Here is a 20167-nt window from a genome sequence, read left to right as displayed (position 1 = left end):
CAATTAACTCCAGACACAATTTGATACAATTCAAAACATTACATTGTGTACATGTACAGTTGAAATCCTGTGCTTTATTTTATTATTATTTTCTATATCTGCTTTAGATGATAACCATGGCTGAGCTGTTCATGTGACGTACTGAGTGTTTGTTTTGTGAGGAAGGGGGGTTTGAGATGCTATGTATATTTCAGAAATATTTTTCTATGCTAAATGCTTGATGTGTGTTTACTCTGGAACCAAAAAGCAATAAAAATATATTAAAAAATGAATAAATAAAAATAAAATCAGTTGAAGATGATTTTCTGTATTTTATCATCACAGTAGTCTCTAAAGGAGAAGAAGAAGAAGCAGGAGGAGTCCAGTCCAGTTCTGCAGTTAAAATGTTTACTTTTATTTTTCATCGTTACCGTCAGACCAAAAATTTGTTTCCTGCGTCATCAACATAAAAACAGTGAATCATGTTACAGCCATTTTAAATTATGTGCTTCAAAAGTTTTACAGCAATAACTTAACGTTTTACAGTGTTATTTGTTTCCAAGGCGAGCAGAAAGTTTATCAAATCAACAGGAAGTGATCCTCACAGGTGTTTACAGGTCAGCAGTAAACTTCCTGTCTGTGTGAGAGACGAGTGAGGTTCTGAAAAACACGTTATTACATCGTCCGACACAAAATGTACATCTATGATCTCTCTGCTCCTTAACGCCCCTGAACGCTGCTGAACTCTCCTGAACGCTCCTAAACGCTGCTGACACTTCTGAAGGCTCCTGAACTCTCCTGAATGCTACTAAGCTCTCCTGAACTCTCCTGAACGCTGCTGAACACTACTGAGCTCTCCTGAACGCTGCTGAACACTACTCAGCTCTCCTTAACACTGCTGAACTCTCTTGAATGTTCCTTAACTCTCTTGAACTCTCATGAACGCTCCTCAATGCTGCACGTAGAAAACAGTGGAAAACATTTTGGACAATCAAAGCCAAGGAACATCCAGGAGTCTGTCAGACGGTTTGACGCCCTTGGATACATCAGGATTCTGTTGAATGTGCCAACGCCCTCACAAACGTGTGTGCCAACGCCCTCACAAACGTACATGCCGACACCTAATGACGCTCTCACAATCGTTCGTAATGAAGCTCTTACAAACGTACATGGCGACGCCCTCGGACGCGTCAGACATAAAAAATAAACGTGTTTTCTCTCAGAACCAAACTCAAAACAACATGAAATCAGCTCAGATGCTACAGCTAGCAGAAACATCATAATCATTGTCATCTTCATCGTTATATCACCATAGTAACTGTCATCGTTAAGGGGCCGGGGCCATGCAGGGACACAGGCAGAGGGGGCGGGGCTAAGCGCTACACGTTATTTTAGTGGTATAAAAACATAAAAAGTTGATATTCAAAGTTTTCTCTCGTCGAAAAAAGAACCTTGACTGACATGTGAGAGGAGCCAATGAGGGGAGAGGAGGGAGGTGAGGGGGCGGGGCTTAAATACAGACTCATTTCCTGTACAGTTCACAAACAAACACTCGGACGCTCCTCCATATTTACACCTTCTCTGTCCAACAGTCTTCTTCCTAGTTCTTTTCACACTGATGTCACAATGTATGAGCCGCGCTCTCCACTGCTGCTGCCGCCACCGCCGCCTTCTCCACCCTTCGGCTCCCGTTTTTTGGTGACTGGTGTGGGAATGAGTGAAGGTCGTGTTGGGGTCGTTGATGATGATGTGGTGGTGGTTGGCGTGGCGGTGGCATCAGCATTGCTCTTCCTCGGGCTAGGCGTGTAGTTGAAGGGGCTGACTCTTGCCGCCACAGCACCGCTGCGCTGCTGAGTGCGCTGCTGCTGCTGGTGTTGGTGTTGTTGTTGTTGTTGTTGTTGTTGTTGTTGGCGTTCAGGCGGCGGCTTGTCGTCGAGGCTCTCGCAGCTTCGGCGCAGGTTGAGGTTGGAGGAGGAGGAAGAGGAGGAGGAGGGAATCTTGGAGGGGGCAGGGCTGTCAATGACGGGTGGGGCATTGGCAGCTGTGGGAGAGCGGGCTGAACAGGAAGAGGAGGAGCGTGGGTTGTTGACGGGACAGTCCTCCAGACGAACCCACACGTCTTCTGATTTATCAGCGAAGCTCCGCCCAGCTGATAAGTCACTGCCGCCACTCTTTGCCTTTCTCCATGTTCCCTTCGACCTCACGGCGCTCTCCTCTTCGCTCCGCCCCTTCTCGCTAGACTCAGATGACGCTGACAGCACTGATGATGAGCTTCCTGTCCTCTTCCATGTCCCCACACGTGGTAACGATGTTGAGTGTTTACCGCCGCTCCCTCCTCCTGCCCCACCGCTGTTTTCCCGCTTCCAGGTACCGGTGCGGCTGAAGCGTGATGATGTCACATCCTGTGGGCGTGACGGACTCTCTGAGTGTGAGCGGTTGATGTCGTGTCTCCTGGTTGTTGAAGGTAGTGGTGTATCAGGGCTAGACGGTGAATCTAACGCCGTTGCACCTGCCACTGCCGCCGCCGCAGACTCCTCCAGCTTCCTCTTTAGCGTTGGGCTCGGTGCTTCTTTGATGAAGGTCGACTGACGGACCAGAGCCGGCTTCTCTGGCTCTGCCTTCTGCTTCTTGGCCACCGTGGAGCCGCTGACCCTCGACGCTGACTCGCTCCTCGGGATGCCCCCGCCGCTCCTCGCTGCCCCACTCTGTTTGGCCGGTCTGGAGGCCGATGATGATGATGAAGATGCACTTCCTGGAGACGCCGTGCGTGGCATCTGCAGCAGCCTCCCTCCCTTCTGACTGGCTGCTGTGGAGGAGCGAGATGGTGTGGAGTCCCGAGAGGACCCGCCTCCTCTGTCAGCACCGTCGCTGCTTCCTGGGGCTTTGGCCACGGCTGCTGCTCTGGGTTTACTCCGTCCCCTGGCTGCTGGCTCCGCCCTCGGCTTTCCTGTGATCAAACTCCTGTAGACCTTCTTCCCGCCTCTCACGGCCTTCGCCTCTTCCTCCTCCTCCTTCTTGGCCTCCAGCGTGCTGCGTTCTCCGCCCTTCAGGATCCTCGCCCCTCGCTTCACCGCAACCTCCTCCTTCTCCTCCACCTCCTCCTCTGCGTTGTTATTGGCTGCTGGCAGGCGGAAGGGCGAGCCCACAGACTTCAGGGACAGCACCGAGTCAGAGTCTGATGACGGTTGGCGGGACAGTGATGAAGCGGCGGCAGCGGCAGCATTCAGGCTGCTGACGATGGAGTTGGCACCTTCCTGGATCGCCTTCCAATCAAATGACTCTGAGTCAGGGGAGGCGGGGCTTCTTGGGGCCTCTGACGGCTCCTCCTCAGCCAAAATGCCATCTTCAGTTTTAGTAACTGGAAGTGGCGTTGCGACAGCGGCAGTGGCAGCTGCAGCCTTCTTCTTCTTCTTGGGCATGGCGGAGCTGATGCACTCCTGCAGGAGGTCGTCCTCGGAGTCGATGCTCAGTGAGCTAAGCGACGAGTTCCGGGAGAAGCACACAGGCGTGTCCTCCACGTGAAATGCTTTGGGGGCATAGCCGCTCGCTGCAGGGGGGTGGGGCTTCAACTCTTCCTGTGGAGGAGGAGGAGACTTGATTCCTGTTTTGCCTCCATCTTGCTGCTCAGGCGGCGGGGCCGGTGGCGGCGGAGCGAACTCCTTATTATTGTTCTCCTGGTCAATGTCGCTCAGCGAGCTGAGGGAGGAGTTCCTGGAGAAGCAGACAGGTGTGTCCTCGATGGCGAACTTCTGCTTCTCATCCGTCGCTGTCGGGTTGGTCGTCGGCTTCGTTCGAGGAAAAACAGCAGCCGTCTGCTGTTTCCTCTTCCTGCCTTCTTCTTTTGTTTTCTTCTCTTCGTCTTTCTCACCGCCGTCATCTTCATCAAAGTCAAGCGAGCTCAGCGAGTCGTTGCGTGAGAAGCAGCATGGCGTACCCTCAATGGGCGTGTAGTGGTGCGGTGAGTCAAAGGCAAACCCTGGTTTTGCTTTGGCAACTGTTGCTGTGGCGACACCGTATGGCACCCGCTGGGGCATCGGCTTCACTGGCGATGTAGGCTTCTTCTTCTGCTGCTGCAGGCTGAGAGGGGGTGGGACTGGAGAAGGAAGAGGTGGGGCTTGGAGGTGCTCACTGTTCGCTGGTGCTCTGATTGGTTTTCTGGGTTTGGCTTTGGGCATGGCGGCGCTGATGCATTCGGCGAGGATGTCGTCACCATTCTCACCCTCAGGTAGGCCGGCCCCCCTCCTCTGGCTGGAGGTGGGCGGAGCTACTGGTATGACAGCTGCTGCTGCCTCCTCATTGGGTGGGGAGTCGATGGTAAGGTCGCTGAGAGAGGTGGCGGTGGAGAAGTTGAGCGGCGTTCCCTCAACACAGTAAACTCGGGGCACCTCCTCCGGCGGCGGTGGCATGTCCTTCCTCTGCTGTGATTGGGCACGGCTTTGAGGTGGGAGGAGCTTGTAAACAGGAAGCTGGCTGGGTTTCCTTGGCGCTGCTTGTTGCTGTTTCTTTGGTTTCCGTGATGACTTGGGCATCGCCATGTTGATACACGCCTCCAGGATCTCGATGTCATCATCATCATCCGATTCGTCGAGGATCGGTTTTGCCACCTCCTCTTCCTTCTTCTCCTCGTTCCCTCCCACCTCCACCTCCACCTCCTCCGTCTTCTCCTTCATCTCCGCTGCAATGTACGGCTCATCCAGACTGAGCGCGCTCAGACTTGAGGCTCGGGAGAAGCCATGTGGCGTGCTCTCTGTGGCAAAGTGCAGCAGAACGTCAGCACAGCTCTCCTCCTCATCCTTCTTCTTGGTCTTTTCCTCCTCCTTTGTGGTCTGTGGCGGCGGCGGCAGCGGCGGCGTTTTGGCACGGCTTGGTGGCATGGTCTGTCCTGGGCTGTCAGGCAGGTCGCTGGGGCTGACTACGCCACTCGGCACGCCGCTGCACGGTTCGCTGGAGCGCACAGAGCTTGCGATGGAAGAGGTGGAGAAGCTGTCGAGGGAGCTGACTGACGTACAGCGGCTGAACATCAGCGGCGTCTCCTGAGCGTACGGCTGTTCTGGAGGACTCTTAGGAGTCCTGGCGCCCGATGATGATGTCACATGATGGTGGTGATGGTGGTGGGCGTGGCTGTGATGGTGGTGGTGACCTCGTCTTCCCCGTGAGGAGGGAACGGCTGCAGCAGAAGCGGTCTGGCTTTCAGCCTCCTTCTGCTGCCTCTGCTGCTGCTCATGTGCGTCTTTCTCGCTGACAGGAAGTGTTGGGTAGTCGTTACCGCCACTGCTGCTCCCGCCCCTCCTCTTCCTCCCAATGACATCGCCATCTTCCTCTTCCTCCTCTGACGACAGCGAGGAAAGTGAGCTGCCTCTGGAGAAGCAGATGGGCGTGTCCTCTACACAATACGTCTGTGTTGACTCCTGGTTGCTTTTCTGCACCGTCCGATTGGCTGGGGGGGGAGGGGGGCGGAGCTTGTTGGTAGAGGATGATGGAGGAGGCGGGACTGACGGACCAGCAGTCTCTTCTGTCTTGAACAGCGGTTTGCGGGCGGCATCAGCACTGTACTTTAAACTGTAGTCGATTGGCTGCTCGCCTGTCGAGTCACCGCCATAGTTTGATGTTGCCGTGGTGACGACGTAGCGTTGTTGTTGGACAGACGCTATGCGGCTGCCAGTTGGCGCTGAGTCACTGCCGTCATTCCTCCTCCTCAGCCTGGCGTCCAGTTCATCGTCCTCATCGCTCTCAATGCTGCTGCGGTGACTTGGACTCTGTCTCCCAGAGTTCAGCTGTTCGTCAGAGTACTTCAGGCTGTAGTTAATGGGAGTGTCAAGCTCCGCGCCGTCGTCGTCCGCCATGTGGTTGGCACTGCGAATCTTGTGTGCCAGGTCGGCCGGGTACTTTCTATAGACGCAACACTTGCTGGCGCCGCTTTCATCTGATGAGTAGAATGGCTCTGACGATGGTTTGGTCTTGCCACGGTTGCCATATCCATCAGCGCTCGTCACGCTGTTGAGGCTGTCGCTGGACGCGCGTACGCTGGGTGGGAACACCGGCCGAGCGTATGCTGTTTCCTCACCTGTCCTCTTCGATCCGTCTCCATTCTTTGGACTCGAAAGCACCGGTGTGTTGGCATATGAGCGTGTCGTGCTCCCTCCTCCGCCTCCGGCGCCGTTACAGCCCCGTCCCTTCCTGTGTGCCGCCTTGGGGCTCAGGTTGTCAATGTTGTCGAAAGTCTCTGACAGCTGCTGAGCGTCCAGCTCCTCAAACAACGCCTTCTGTTTGCGGGCGTGCAGTGAAGGAGCACCGGCGCCTGGCGACACCACGCTGGCGTCTTTGTAGCGCGCCGGCCGGTTAGCCATCAGGTTACGCAGGGCAGCAGCGCTGCCCATGGCGATCATCTTGTGTCGGGAATGAATGAGGTTGCGCAGCATGCCCACGGCACCAAGCTCCCATAATGCCTCCTGGTCTTTGGCGTCTCTGGCTGACAGATTCCAGAGCGTCCCGCAGGCATTGGACACGATGGTCAAACTGTGGGACTTTAGGTGCTGCAGCAGCGTCGGCAGGCAGCCGTGCTCACGCAGGATCTGCCTGCAAGACAACACACAGGGAGAAGAAACTTCAGTATTTAATAATAAGAGAAAAACTATTTAGACGTCATCACGAACATTAACAACTGTGTGAACCTATGATTCGTCCGTGGTCATGTGTCAGAGTGTGAGGAGGCTCCACGTTGTCTGAGGGTTACAACGCTGTGACATCATCATTTTGTAGACGTTGAGACTCAAACGTCCAACATGTCTGTGTGATGTGTGAGAAACACTCTGAACAGATGTTCTGTATGACGATGTGACCATGGCAGGCGAACACGCCACTCCTCTGAGCAGATCTGTGTTAAACATGTTTCATAAATTGCGTGCCAAATTATTGTGCAAGTGATCTGGAAGCTGTGCACGTGTAAGTGTGACACATTATTATGCAAGTCCTACTCAACTTTGTCCATGGGCAAGAAACATGACCTGACTAAAGAGGATAAGAGTCTGAGTAAGGGGAAATCTACAAATGATATGGCCAAGAAATTGCAGCGTGAGCACCAAACCATAAAAAGATTCATCCAAAATAGTCAGGATGGGAGAAAACCCAGAGTAGAAAAAGTATGTAGAACTGAATTGGGAATTGGGAATCCTTGGCCAACCAGTATTTATATACAGTACTGTCAAGCCTTGAAACTTGATACCTGGGGGGCTGGAGGAGGGTCATGGGGCAGCGGACTGGACATACCACTTGTCAATCAGGTAAAAGGGGTGGTATGTTTTCTGAGACTTTGCTCTCACACAAACTGTGCTTGGCCCAGCATAAAACATGATCCCGATTGATTAAACTATTTTTGGAATGACCTAATTTTCTATTTTAGAAAACAGTATTTTAGAACAGTGCTCATAGTCTGGAAACATAAATAATTTTCCATACTTTATTTTTCATTTTACATACTTTTTAATACCTGGAAATTGATCAAATTTATTTCTATACTTTTCCATACTTTCCATACTTGCATAGGAACCCTGAAAGGTCCAAAAGACACTGAAGAAAATACATCGGGAAAAACGGAATGGGCCAAACAATACACAACAGCCGACTTCTCCAAAGTTTTATTCACCCATGAGCGCCGGGCAACCCTAGATGGACCAAATGGGCATCTGGTTGGATTTCAAGAGGCCATGCCGCTCCACCTCGACATGGTGGTGTTATGTTCAGGGCTGCCATTGTTGATGATGAACTTGTTGGTCCTCTCCGGGTTCAGGATGGTGTAAAAGTGAATTCTTGGGGCTACAGCTACTACTTTCCTCAAGACAAATTTCCTTCCATGGTGGAAAAGACAAGCTAAAGTGAAGAAGACTCAAGTGTACTTGCACGACAATGCACCGTCACATGCATCACATTATTCCCAAGACTGGTTGGCATCTCAGGGCTTCGGAGACAATCCCCTCATGAACTGGCCTGCCTGCTCACCCGATCTCAACCCGATTGGGCACTTGTTGTCAATAATAAAGAAGATGATTTACAGTGATGGCAAACAGCTCAAAAGACCAGCTTGGAGAGCCATCCAAGGTGCAGCACACAGTGTCAGCAGAGAAGTCACAAGAAACCTCTGACCCTCACTGAAAGGAAAGGAGGTTATATTGGACATTAGAGAACAGTGTTGGGTAAGGGTTACTTTAAAAGTAATCAAAGTACTTTACTGCGTTACTTTTTTTTTAAAGTAACCAGTTACTTTACTGCATTACTCCCTGAGTAAAGTAACTCAAGTACTTTTGAAGTACTTCCAACATTACTCCCTGAGAAAAGTAACTCAAGTACTTTTTAAGTACTTTTGACTATTCTACATTTCCTACTGGCCAATGGACCACAGGGCGCTAAGCCTACATTTTTTTGTCTCCAAAATTAAAGTTATGGACCACTTGCCCTTCACTGAGATCCAGTTCTCCCATCACAGCCGTCACTTTGACCAGTAGAAACACAGAACGATCTGCTGCCGTAGACAACTGTATGACAACAACACCCCAGTGTTTTTAATATTTCCTCTAGGGATGTTACCACAGAGTAAAAGGGGGAAATGATGGTGTGAAACAGCAGAGGCACTTTGTCAACCCGCTGAGTTAACGTTACTGTCATTAGCATCAAGATAGCAAACAATGGTACATCCTCACGGTCGGACATAAAGTAATAACATTAACAAATAGCGGCAGGGCTTTTACTCACCACAACTGCAGAGGCTCCCAGCTTCATTTGAAACAAACTACATTATAGACGGTTCGTTATTTATTAATCCCTCTGTGTGTTTATATATTTACTTTTTATCCGCTCCGTTGTCTTTATAAAGTTAACATATCGCACCGTCATTTCAAACTCAACACTTCCTGAATTTCTTTCAGATTAAAAGCCCTTTATAACCACAGCTGTGAGAATCCCTCCATTTTCTAAATAGGCTTTTATTGTGAAACATTTGTAGGAACTTGGTTGTGTAGGATGCAGTAAACAAAACATGCTTATATCTAAAGTGCAGCTTAAACAATTTTACTCAACTCCAGTGGTGTTGGTTATTTCTTTAGCGCGATGGTCAGGGAAACGCTCTTTCTTTTTAAACAACGACAATATCGCAGTTTGCACCAGATTGCTTTTTCTAGTTGTGCCGGTTAACGTTCAAACTCGGGTGGTGTCGCTTTAGATGCATTAGCATGTTAGATGTGTTTCTAAGTACATACCCAACCGCTGTTCTACAGTGTTGGCACACTGCTTTTGTCTTGTCCACTTGTTTATTTCCATCTTCGTATTTTACCCTGAAACCAAAGTGTTCCCAAACGGAGGACTCAAGGTTTGCGGGTGGGTCCTCAGGTTCGTCAGGCTCACTTGCCATGTTGTCATAATGCGAGAATGCGCTGCACAAAGTGAAGGCGGAGATTTACGGTCGGACTCAGCCCATCACTCAATTATGTCTGTCGGGAAACTAGATATTTTAAATGGTTCGGCTCGCAAAAACGGAATTAATAGAACAAAATAAAATAAAATAATATCCTGCGCCCAGTAATTCGGTACAGGGTCGTGCCGAACCGAAAGTCGCGTACCGAATGGTTCGACACAAATACACGTACTGTTACGGCCCTACTGCTGACGCTTTTAGGTGACTACAACAACATTTCAGCTGGCACATGAACAGACACAGTGACTCAAATAATAGTGAAAGTAATAAAAATAGGACAAGAATAACCCAATGACATCACACACATCGTGAAAGACGACCGGGGATAATTGGTGAGTACCATTGTGTAGTGTGTCATGTCTGTCGGCCAAGTCACGGCACGATTTTATGACTCCACAATTGTGTAATGTGACATAGTGACTTTCAGAATGGGCAGAAAAGTCGTGTAGTGTGTACCAGGCATAATGCAAGTCCTGAGTTTGACCTGTCTGTCATCGAGTACCCTCCACCTTTTTTAGACTCCACCGTAGACAACGGCAGCATTTTTTCTACCACGTAACGTTAGCGAGCCACAAGCTCCGTGGCTTCTTTCAGACTGATAGGTTTAACATTATCTCCATTATTAGAACCAAAAGACAGCCGTTGCTGTTTCGGAGCTGAAGGACCAGCGTTCTAAAAGTAACAGAATTAACTAATGGCTTGTTTGAAAATGTACTTAAGTATTTGATTACTAAAACAGCAAACGTGTTTGGTTACTTATTACTGCAAAAAGTAATCAAAGTACTCTAACGCGTTACTTTGTAATGCTGATAGGTTACTTTAGGTTACTCTGTTAGAAAAACACTAGATTTGAAATGTTTCAAAAATGTATTTTCTATAAAGTTGGAAAGAAATCTGTTGTTTTTATTGAAGTTTGAATACAGTTGTAGAAAATATTCTTTTCAATCAATAAAACATTTAAAAAGGTACCTAGTTTTTATTTTTCATAAGTTACATGTTCTTATCACCAACTTGCATAATAATTTGGCACACAGTGTAGAAGACTGAAGTTTTTCTCCACATTGATTTCATGTCGTCGGCAGGATCCAAACGAAACAACAGCTGAACAAAGATTTTCTCCTTTGCCTTTGTTTGACTGATGGTTCGGTCTGATTGGCCGCTAAATGAGGAGCGAGGAGCTGCAGTTCGATGATATCATGGTGTCATAACCTACAGACAGTCTGGAGCCCCCTCACACGTCGGCGTGGAGATCATGACGATACATGACCATGACCACGACCACGGAACAATCATACGTTCATACAGTCATTAACATTCGTGATGACATTCAAATATTTTCATATTCAATCGTTTTGTTTACTTGTTTACAGTTGTGTACCTGTGTGCCTCATTGGTGGCGATGAGGCTGGAGACGTTGCGCAGGATGCCACCGCCGCTCTCAATGATGGCGAGTGTGTTGGTGTGGCTGCGGTGCGTCAACGTTCCCACCAGAAAAGCCAGGGCGCCATCCACGGCACAGATATCTGCCTTGTTCTCCGTACAGTGAGCCGACAAGTTCCAGAGCGCGCTCAGTACGGACTTCAGGGTCGACTCCTGCAGAAGAAGAAAAACTAGAGTCACCACCCTGCAACTGTATGACCCCGCCCACCAGCCTGCCCTGACACTGTATGACCCCATCCACCAGCCTGCCCTGAGACTGTATGACTCTGCCCACCAGCCTGCCCTGAGACTGTATGACTCTGCCCACCAGCCTGCCCTGAGACTGTATGACCTCACCCACCAGCCTGCCCTGAGACTGTATGACCTCACCCACCAGCCTGCCCTGAGACTGTATGACTCTGCCCACCAGCCTGCTCTGAGACTGTATGACTCTGCCCACCAGCCTGCCCTGAGACTGTATGACCTCACCCACCAGCCTGCCCTGAGACTGTATGACTCTGCCCACCAGCCTGCCCTGAGACTGTATGACCCCGTCCACCAGCCTGCCCTGAGACTGTATGACTCTGCCCACCAGCCTGCCCTGAGACTGTATGACTCTGCCCACCAGCCTGCTCTGAGACTGTATGACTCCGCCCGCCCAGCGACTGTACGACCCCGCCCACCAGCCTGCCCTGAGACTGTTTCGACCCCGCCCACCTGCCTGCCCTGAGACTGTACGACCCCACCCACCAGCCTGCCCTGAGACTGTATGACAGACTCCACCCACCACTGAAAACATGGACGCCTCACACACAGAAGATCTGACCCATCTGACCAAATGTCTTCCCTTCTGTTCCTGATATGACTTTAACACATGATGATGATGACCTTTGACCACCAAATGGTGAACAGTCGAGGTGGACGTTTGTGCCAAACAGGGCTCAGTGAATGCAGTAAACAAAGACTGTTGAACAACAGTTATCTGACGCAGCGTCTCTCAGTATTTAAAAGGTATAGATAACTTCCTGTGAACATGCTGATGACCTCATCAGAACAGCAGCCGCTAGGGCTGTGCAATATTACGATATATATCGTGTGACGAGAGAAAAATGTCTATCGTTTAATATTTTGCTCTATCGTTTATATCACTCTCTAGCTTGCTCGACCACAGCTGCTCGCGCTCTCTCTCTTTTTCTCTCGTCTTCTTTAAAGTGAGTCGGTTGCCTAGCTCCTCGTAATATTATCAAACGAGGAGAAATGTCTTCTCCTTGTCCTAGTAATGTTTTTGTACTCCCTCATGGCAGAGTTTAAAGCTCTGATCAGTCTGATCTCCGTCACACCTCTGAATCCGGAACACCTGCATGCTACGTAAAAGCACACACAGAGGCACATTTATGCCGTTATCATTGGTCATATCGCCCAGCCCTAGTAGTCGCCATGCTCTCTCTCACACACACACACAAACACACACACACACACACACACACACACACACACGACTACATGACTGATGGGCTTTAAATGTTCCATCAGTTTAAATGTTACAGTTAGTCCCAAACATCAGCTACATTCAGAGAAAAGGTCGATATTTAACAGCTTCCTGTTCGTCCGCAGCCTGAAGGTGACGCTGTCACACGTCGACATCACTGACACAGGTCCTTTTATCGTGACGCCTCTGACATGATAACCTCAGTGAGTACGTTTAGAAAACATGTTGATGTTTTACCTTCTGGACCTCGAGAGCGCAGCCCGTCAGCGCTCGCACGCTGCCCACCTCACGCAGTGTCTTCTTACTGTTGACATCAGCACGCCACGACAAGTTCCTCAACACGCTCGCTATCACCTAGAGGAAACAAGACATGACACACACATAAACAACAGCAACTAACAACCAAGGGGTCTAGTGTATGAAACACAGTAAAACAAAGGCTAATTTGGTACAATACTATATAGGCGAATTTATTGGAGTGTCTCCAGAGACCGAAAATACAAGCTCAACATGCCGACGTGAAGAAAAAAAACCCCCATACAATCAGACAGGCTTCAAGACATCATTTAGACAGGCTGTCTACAGCAGCAGAGCAAAATGCTTTTACAACACACAGATAACTCACATAACTCATAATTCGCAGAGGAGCGAAGTGACGAACAATTTGATTCAGTAACACTTGTATTCACTGATGAGCATATTATTGACATATTTAAGTGCAATACAATGAAAACAACCAGCCAGTGCGCCTCGGACAATCTGACATATCACATCTGATCACTTGCAACAAATATGAAGGACACTCACAAGTAAGACTACAGAACCTCTCTCTTTTTTTTCCTCCCGAATTCAAGGTATGGCAGCTGCCATACCTCGCCATATCTAAATGACACCTATGGACGCCTCCCCCACACCGATCCGACCAAACAGATCAGAGTCACCTGACAGCAACAGACAAATAAACCAGAGAAGAAGAGTTTACCTGCTGCAGGTCTTCACTGTCAGATTTGAGCTGAGCGACCATCGCCCTCATGCAGCCCTTCATGGAGCACAGCGTGGCCTGATGGAAAAACAACAACATGCAGATGTAATCTGATTGGTTACTGAGACATGCCAGAGACATGATGCCTGTGTTCTCCTCCAACCTTATTGGCTACGTCTCCAAAGGTGAGGTTGGTGAGCGCCATGCCGGCGTATCGCCGCAGCGTGACGCTGTAATGGTCGCTACTCAGACCGAACATCTCGCAGTCCACCTGTAGCAGCTCCGCCACCGCCTGAAGACCACCTGCAGGGTCAAATAACCCACGAACCAGTCAGGAAACACTAACGAAGAAGAACATTCAAACTGCAGATAAACAAAGACTCACCAAGTTCATTCATGGCGTGACGATGTTCTTCATCGAAGGACAGTTTCATGAGGACGCAGACGGCGGGACAGATCTGATGCTCCACCGGAGACGGCACTGAGAACACAGATTATATAAACAACAGGTTATTAACTCCGCTACTGAGTCACATGGTTAACCATGACTCCGCCTCTCTCTGGCAGAGTTACATGGTCAACCATGACTCCGGCACACTATGCAGTACTGGCGTGTCCACATGACCCTGAGATGTCGTGCTGATTGGTCAGCTGGAGCTTCAGTCGAGGATCCTTCCAGATCTACAGAGACCTTCCTTCCAATCATCAGTCAATCAATTTTATTTATAAAGCCCAATATCACAAATCACAATTTGCCTCACAGGGCTTTACAGCATACGACATCCCTCTGTCCTTAGGACCCTCACAGCTGATCAGGAAAAACTCCCCAAAAAACCCTTTAATGAGGAGGGATCCCTCTTCCAGGACGGACAGACGTGCAATAGATGTCGTACAGAACAGATCAACATGATAAATTAACAGTAATCTGTATGACACAATGAGACAGAGAGAGAGACAGAGAGAGAGAGAGAGAGACAGAGACAGAGACGGAGAGAGATGCAGGACAGACGATAATGACAGTAGTAGGGCTGACCACCAGACTCAGTGTGCAGCGGACAGGTGGAAAATGTCACATCAGCATATTATTTTACATCAATAAAATCTTTTTTATCATCATCTGGCAGGACCACGGCAGCAGCACAGCCACACATGTCATACTATCCAGGCACCACTGCAATACGAGTTAATCTGAGAGACAGTGGAGCACAAAGGCTCCGGAGAAGAAGCCGAGTTAGTGATATGCAGTACGGCCGAGTTAGTGACATGCAGTAACAGGACATGAGAGAGAGAGAGAAGGAGAGAAGGTGCCCGGTGTATTATAGGAGGTCCCCCGGCGGACTAGGCCTAAGTCAGCCTAACTAGGGGCTGGTACAGGGCAAGCCTGAGCCAGCCCTAACTATAAGCTTTATCAAAGAGGAAAGTCTTAAGTCTAGTCTTAAATGTGGAGACGGTGTCTGCCTCCCGGACCGTAACAGGAAGATGATTCCACAGGAGAGGAGCCTGATAGCTGAAGGCTCTGGCTCCTGATCTACTTTTGGAGACTTTAGGGACCACGAGTAACCCTGCGTTCTCAGAGCGCAGTGTTCTGGTGGGATAATATGGCACTATGAGCTCTCTAAGATATGATGGAGCTTGACCATTTAGAGCTTTATAAGTTAACAGTAGGATTTTAAATTCGATTCTGTATTTTACAGGGAGCCAGTGCAGAGAAGCTAAAACAGGAGAAATATGATCTCGTTTCTTAGTTCCTGTTAGTACACGTGCTGCTGCATTCTGAATTAACTGGAGAGTTTTTAAGGACTTACTAGAGCTACCTGATAATAGAGAGTTACAGTAATCCAGCCTTGAGGTAACAAAAGCGTGGACCAGTTTTTCTGCATCTTTTCGGGTCAGGATAGGCCTAATTTTCGCAATATTACGCAGATGAAAAATGCAGTCCGTGAGGTTTGTATTAAATGAGAATTAAAAGACAAATCTTGATCAAATATTACTCCGAGATTTCTTACGGTAGTGTTAGAGGCCAGAGCAATGTCATCTAGAGAAACTATGTCATCAGATAAAGAGTCTCTGAGTTGTTTGGGGCCAAGAACAATAACTTCAGTTTTGTCTGAATTTAACATCAGGAAATTGGTGCTCATCCAAGTTTTTATGTCTTTAAGGCAGTTATGGAGTTTAGTTAATTGATTACTTTCTTCTGGCTTCATCGATAAATACAACTGTGTATCATCCGCATAACAATGGAAATTTATAAAATGATTTCTAATGATGTTACCTAAAGGAAGCATATATAGTGTAAATAGGATTGGTCCGAGCACAGAACCTTGCGGAACTCCAAAACAAACTTTGGTACGTAAGGATGATTCATTATGAACGTCAACAAACTGAAAACGATCAGATAAATAAGATTTAAACCAGCTTAGCGCAGAACCTTTTAGGTCAATTAAGTGTTCCAGTCTCTGCAGTAGAATTTGATGGTCAATTGTGTCAAACGCCGCACTAAGATCTAATAAAACAAGTACAGAGACGAGTCCTTTGTCTGAAGCAATCAGAAGATCATTTGTAATTTTAACTAGTGCTGTCTCAGTGCTATGATGCACTCTAAATCCTGACTGAAATTCCTCAAATAAATTATCATGGAGAAAATCACACAGCTGGTCTGCGACTACTTTCTCAAGGATCTTTGACATAAAGGGAAGATTAGGTATTGGTCTTTCCAGAGAATTTTCAAGGACACACGTGTGTGTATCCTCAGCGGGTGTGAAGTTCCCACAATGCTTTCAACAAGATTTTCCAGAATTGAAGGCGGAGGAAGGAGTCTGTTCTGGTCTCTGTAGGACCTGACCTGGAAGGATCCTTCCCACCAAGGAAGCAAGTGTGTGTGTGTGTGTGTGTGTGTGTGTGTGTGTGTGTGTGAGACATCACTCACTGGGGTTGTCCTCCTGGTCGACACCCCTCTCGTGGTTCTCCTGCCAGCTCCAACACGCCTCACAGTAATGACGCACCTGTTCCAACAGGTGGAGAACTCTGATCTCACGGCGGCCTCTCTTATCGTCGGGCTGACTATGGACGATGTTATGCAGCGCTGCTGAAGCTCGCGCACGAGCCTCTTTACTGCCCCGGGAGTTACCTAGGCAACAGGTGACAGGTGAGATGACAGAAACACCTCCCACCATCTTACTTCTACAGGAAGTAACACTTACCTAGCAACAGGGAATCCTTGTCATTGCCGTGCAGCAGCTGGATGAGAAGTGGCAGACAGCCAGACTGACGCATGGCAATGCACGAGTCCTGTGAGCTCGACATGGCGAGCAGCGTCCGCGACATGTCGTCTTTATCATGAGTCCCCAACATCGACAGAAGACTGTACACCATCTCCACCTGTGGGGGCGCAGATAACTTTTTACAGTGTACACCATCTCTACCGGGGGGGGGGGATGTCATGTTACAGCACTCTAGGTGCTGACTGGTTGTTAAGGTGTTACTGGGCAGAGTTACTGACCTTGGTTCCGAGGTGGCTGGTGATTCGTCGAGGCACAGAGTAGCTCGCCTCGTTAGCTGGCTCGTGGTCCAAACGACTGCTGGAGCTCTGAGGAGAGAAAAAAAAAGATTCTGAATTGTGACTAAACACATCTTTTGTGAGGTCACAGTGACCTTTGACCTTTGGCCTCTGTGTGTCAGATCTGAGGAGCGTCCCAGCGGCTTGCTCTGAGACATTCAGGATGACAGGACGAACGACCTGAAAACACTGAGCCTCTGACCACAGCCAACGCTCTATGGAGACGTTACAAAGAAAATAGACGCGACGTAAAGAAACAAAACAAACAACGAGACATGCCCACCTGAGCTCCGGCCAATCCGCTGCTGTCGCTCGCCCCCTGAGCTTCCTCCACCTGGAGAGAAAGAGAACAGAGCATCAAAATGTAAACAACAACAAAGTTCAACTGGTGAACAGTTCAACTGGTGAACAGTTGGACAGGTGGACAGATAAACAGGTGTAAAGATGGACAGGTAGGCAGGTGAGCAAATGGACAGGTGAGCAGATGGACAGGTGAGCTGGTGGACAGGTAGACAGGTGAGCAGGTGGACAGGTGAGCAGGTGAACAGATGGACAGGTAGACAGGTGAGCAGATGGACAGGTGAGCAGTTGGACAGGTAGACAGGTGAACAGATGGACAGGTAGACAGCTGAACAGGTGAGCAGATGAGCAGGTGGACAAGTGAATAGGTGAACAGGTGGAAAGATGGACAGGTTAAACAGATGGACAAGTGAGGCTACCTCCAGGCGTGTTCCCAGTCTCAGGATGTCTTTCTCTATCTGCTGAATACGAGACACTCGAGCCTGAAGACACAATCAAACAACAGTTTACACACCATCAGCTGTGCGCTGTGGTGCATTTAGGGAACAGTCCGGCTAACGTACGAACCAGCTCAGATCATCCAACCACAGTTGACATGTGACTGATGACACATTCTCATCAGGCCAATCAGAGCGTAGGATTGATCAGTCCTACAGAGACAGCCCTACAGTCAGTCCCACAGAGACAGCCCTACAGAGACAGCCTTACAGTCAGCTCTACAGAGGCAGTCCTACAGAGACAGCCCTACAGATACAGTGCTACAGAGACAACCCTACAGAGACAGCCGTACAGAGAGAGCCCTACAGACACAGTCCTACAGAGGCAGTCCTACAGAGACAGCCCTACAGAGACAGCCCTACAAAGACAGCCCTACAAAGACAGCCCTACAGAGACAGCCCTACAGACACAGTCCTACAGAGACAGCCCTACAGAGACAACCCTACAGAGAGAGCCCTATAGAGACAGTCCTACAGAGGCAGCCCTACAGAGACAGTCCTACAGAGACAGACCTACAGACAGTCCTAGAGACAGTCCTAGAGACAGTCCTACAGGGGCAGTCGAGTCAGTCCTACAGAGACAGTCCTACAGAGACAGTCCTACAGAGACAGCCCTACAGACACAGTCCTACAGAGACAGCCCTACAGAGACAACCCTACAGAGAGAGCCCTATAGAGACAGTCCTACAGAGGCAGCCCTACAGAGACAGTCCTACAGAGACAGACCTACAGACAGTCCTACAGAGACAGTCCTAGAGACAGTCCTACAGGGGCAGTCGAGTCAGTCCTACAGAGACAGTCCTACAGAGACAGTCCTACAGAGACAACCCTACAGACACAGTCCTACAGAGACAGCCCTACAGAGACAGCCCTACAGAGACAATCCTACAGAGACAGCCCTACAAACACAGTCCTACAGAGACAGTCCTACAGACAGTCCTTCAGAGACAGTCCTACAGAGACAGCCCTACAGAGACAGTCCTACAGAGACAGCCCTACAGAGACAGCCCTATAGAGACAGCCCTACAGACACAGCCCTATAAAGACAGTCCTTCAGACACAGCCCTATAGAGACAGTCCTACAGACACAGTCCTTCAGAGACAGTCCTTCAGACACAGCCCTATAGAGACAGTCCTACAGACACAGTCTTTCAGAGACAGTCCTACAGACACAGTCCTATAGAGACAGTCCTACAGACACAGTCCTTCAGAGACAGTCCTTCAGACACAGCCCTATAGAGACAGTGTTACAGAGACAGTCCTTCAGACACAGCCCTATAGAGACAGTCCTACAGACACAGTCCTTCAGAGACAGTCCTTCAGACACAGCCCTATAGAGACAGTGCTACAGAGACAGCCCTATAGAGACAGTCCTATAGAGACAACCCTACAGACACAGCCCTATAGAGACAACCCTACAGACACAGTCCTTCAGAAACAGTCCTTCAGACACAGCCCTATAGAGACAGTGCTACAGAGACAGCCCTACAGACACAGTCCTACAGACACAGTCCTTCAGAGACAGTCCTACAGAGACAGCCCTATAGAGACAGTCCTACAGATACAGTCCTTCAGACACAGCTCTATAGAGACAGTTCTACAGAGACAGCCCTACAGAGACAGTCCTACAGAGACAGTTCTACAGAGACAGCCCTACAGAGACAGTCCTACAGAGACAGCCCTACAGAGACAGTTCTATAGAGACAGCCCTACAGAGACAGTCCTACAGAGACAGCCCTACAGAGACAGTTCTACAGAGACAGCCCTACAGAGACAGCCCTACAGAGACAGTTCTACAGAGACAGCCCTACAGAGACAGTTCTATAGAGACAGCCCTACAGAGACAGTCCTACAGAGACAGCCCTACAGAGACAGCCCTACAGACAGTCCTACAGAGACAGTTCTATAGAGACAGCCCTACAGAGACAGCCCTACAGAGACAGTTCTACAGAGACAGCCCTACAGAGACAGTTCTATAGAGACAGCCCTACAGAGACAGTCCTACAGAGACAGCCCTACAGACAGTCCTACAGAGACAGCCCTACAGAGACAGCCCTATAGAGACAGCCCTACAGACACAGCCCTATAAAGACAGTCCTTCAGACACAGCCCTATAGAGACAGTGCTACAGAGACAGCCCTACAGACACAGTCCTACAGACACAGTCCTTCAGAGACAGTCCTACAGAGACAGTCCTACAGAGACAGCCCTACAGACACAGTCCTTCAGAGACAGTCCTACAATTCAATTCAATGAACTTTATTTTTCCATTAGGAACTTTGTCTGTGAAAAGCGACAGTGTATATTAAACAAAATAAATACAAATAGATAAATACAAATGTTAAAAATTTAAAAATACAAATACAAATGTTAAAAGGAGAGAAGAACAAAGACACACATCCACAAGCATACATATCAGATCAAATCAGCTGTTATGCATTAGTCTGATGGATGAGGGTACAAAGCTGGACATGGCTCTCTT

The 20167-nt window shown here is 48.9% G+C and overlaps 1 protein-coding gene across 4 annotated transcripts in view; it reads right to left on the bottom strand.

Annotated features, from left to right (window-relative positions):
- Positions 1 to 373: 373 nt before the first annotated feature.
- The window catches only part of apc (APC regulator of WNT signaling pathway), a 42719-nt gene continuing 22925 nt past the window's right edge, over positions 374 to 20167 (bottom strand). For 2 of the 4 annotated variants that reach the window (XM_033646728.2, XM_033646727.2), the window contains exons 7-17: positions 17608 to 17670; positions 17172 to 17222; positions 16832 to 16918; positions 16533 to 16710; positions 16259 to 16459; positions 13718 to 13813; positions 13496 to 13635; positions 13333 to 13410; positions 12588 to 12704; positions 10821 to 11035; positions 374 to 6555 (exon numbers count right to left, since the gene is read on the bottom strand). In XM_033646728.2, the coding sequence (XP_033502619.2) occupies positions 1590 to 6555; positions 10821 to 11035; positions 12588 to 12704; positions 13333 to 13410; positions 13496 to 13635; positions 13718 to 13813; positions 16259 to 16459; positions 16533 to 16710; positions 16832 to 16918; positions 17172 to 17222; positions 17608 to 17670 (6192 nt within the window). In that variant the 3' untranslated portion in view covers positions 374 to 1589. The remainder of the gene's footprint in view (positions 6556 to 10820; positions 11036 to 12587; positions 12705 to 13332; positions 13411 to 13495; positions 13636 to 13717; positions 13814 to 16258; positions 16460 to 16532; positions 16711 to 16831; positions 16919 to 17171; positions 17223 to 17607; positions 17671 to 20167) is intronic. The other 2 variants (XM_078161930.1, XM_033646730.2) reach the window with 1 other exon arrangement.

This window comes from Epinephelus lanceolatus, chromosome 19 (genome assembly GCF_041903045.1).
Source record: "Epinephelus lanceolatus isolate andai-2023 chromosome 19, ASM4190304v1, whole genome shotgun sequence".
NCBI lineage: Eukaryota > Metazoa > Chordata > Actinopteri > Perciformes > Serranidae > Epinephelus > Epinephelus lanceolatus.
The sequence above is the reverse complement of the archived record's forward strand: the minus strand, read 5'-3'. Positions and strand labels throughout refer to the sequence as shown.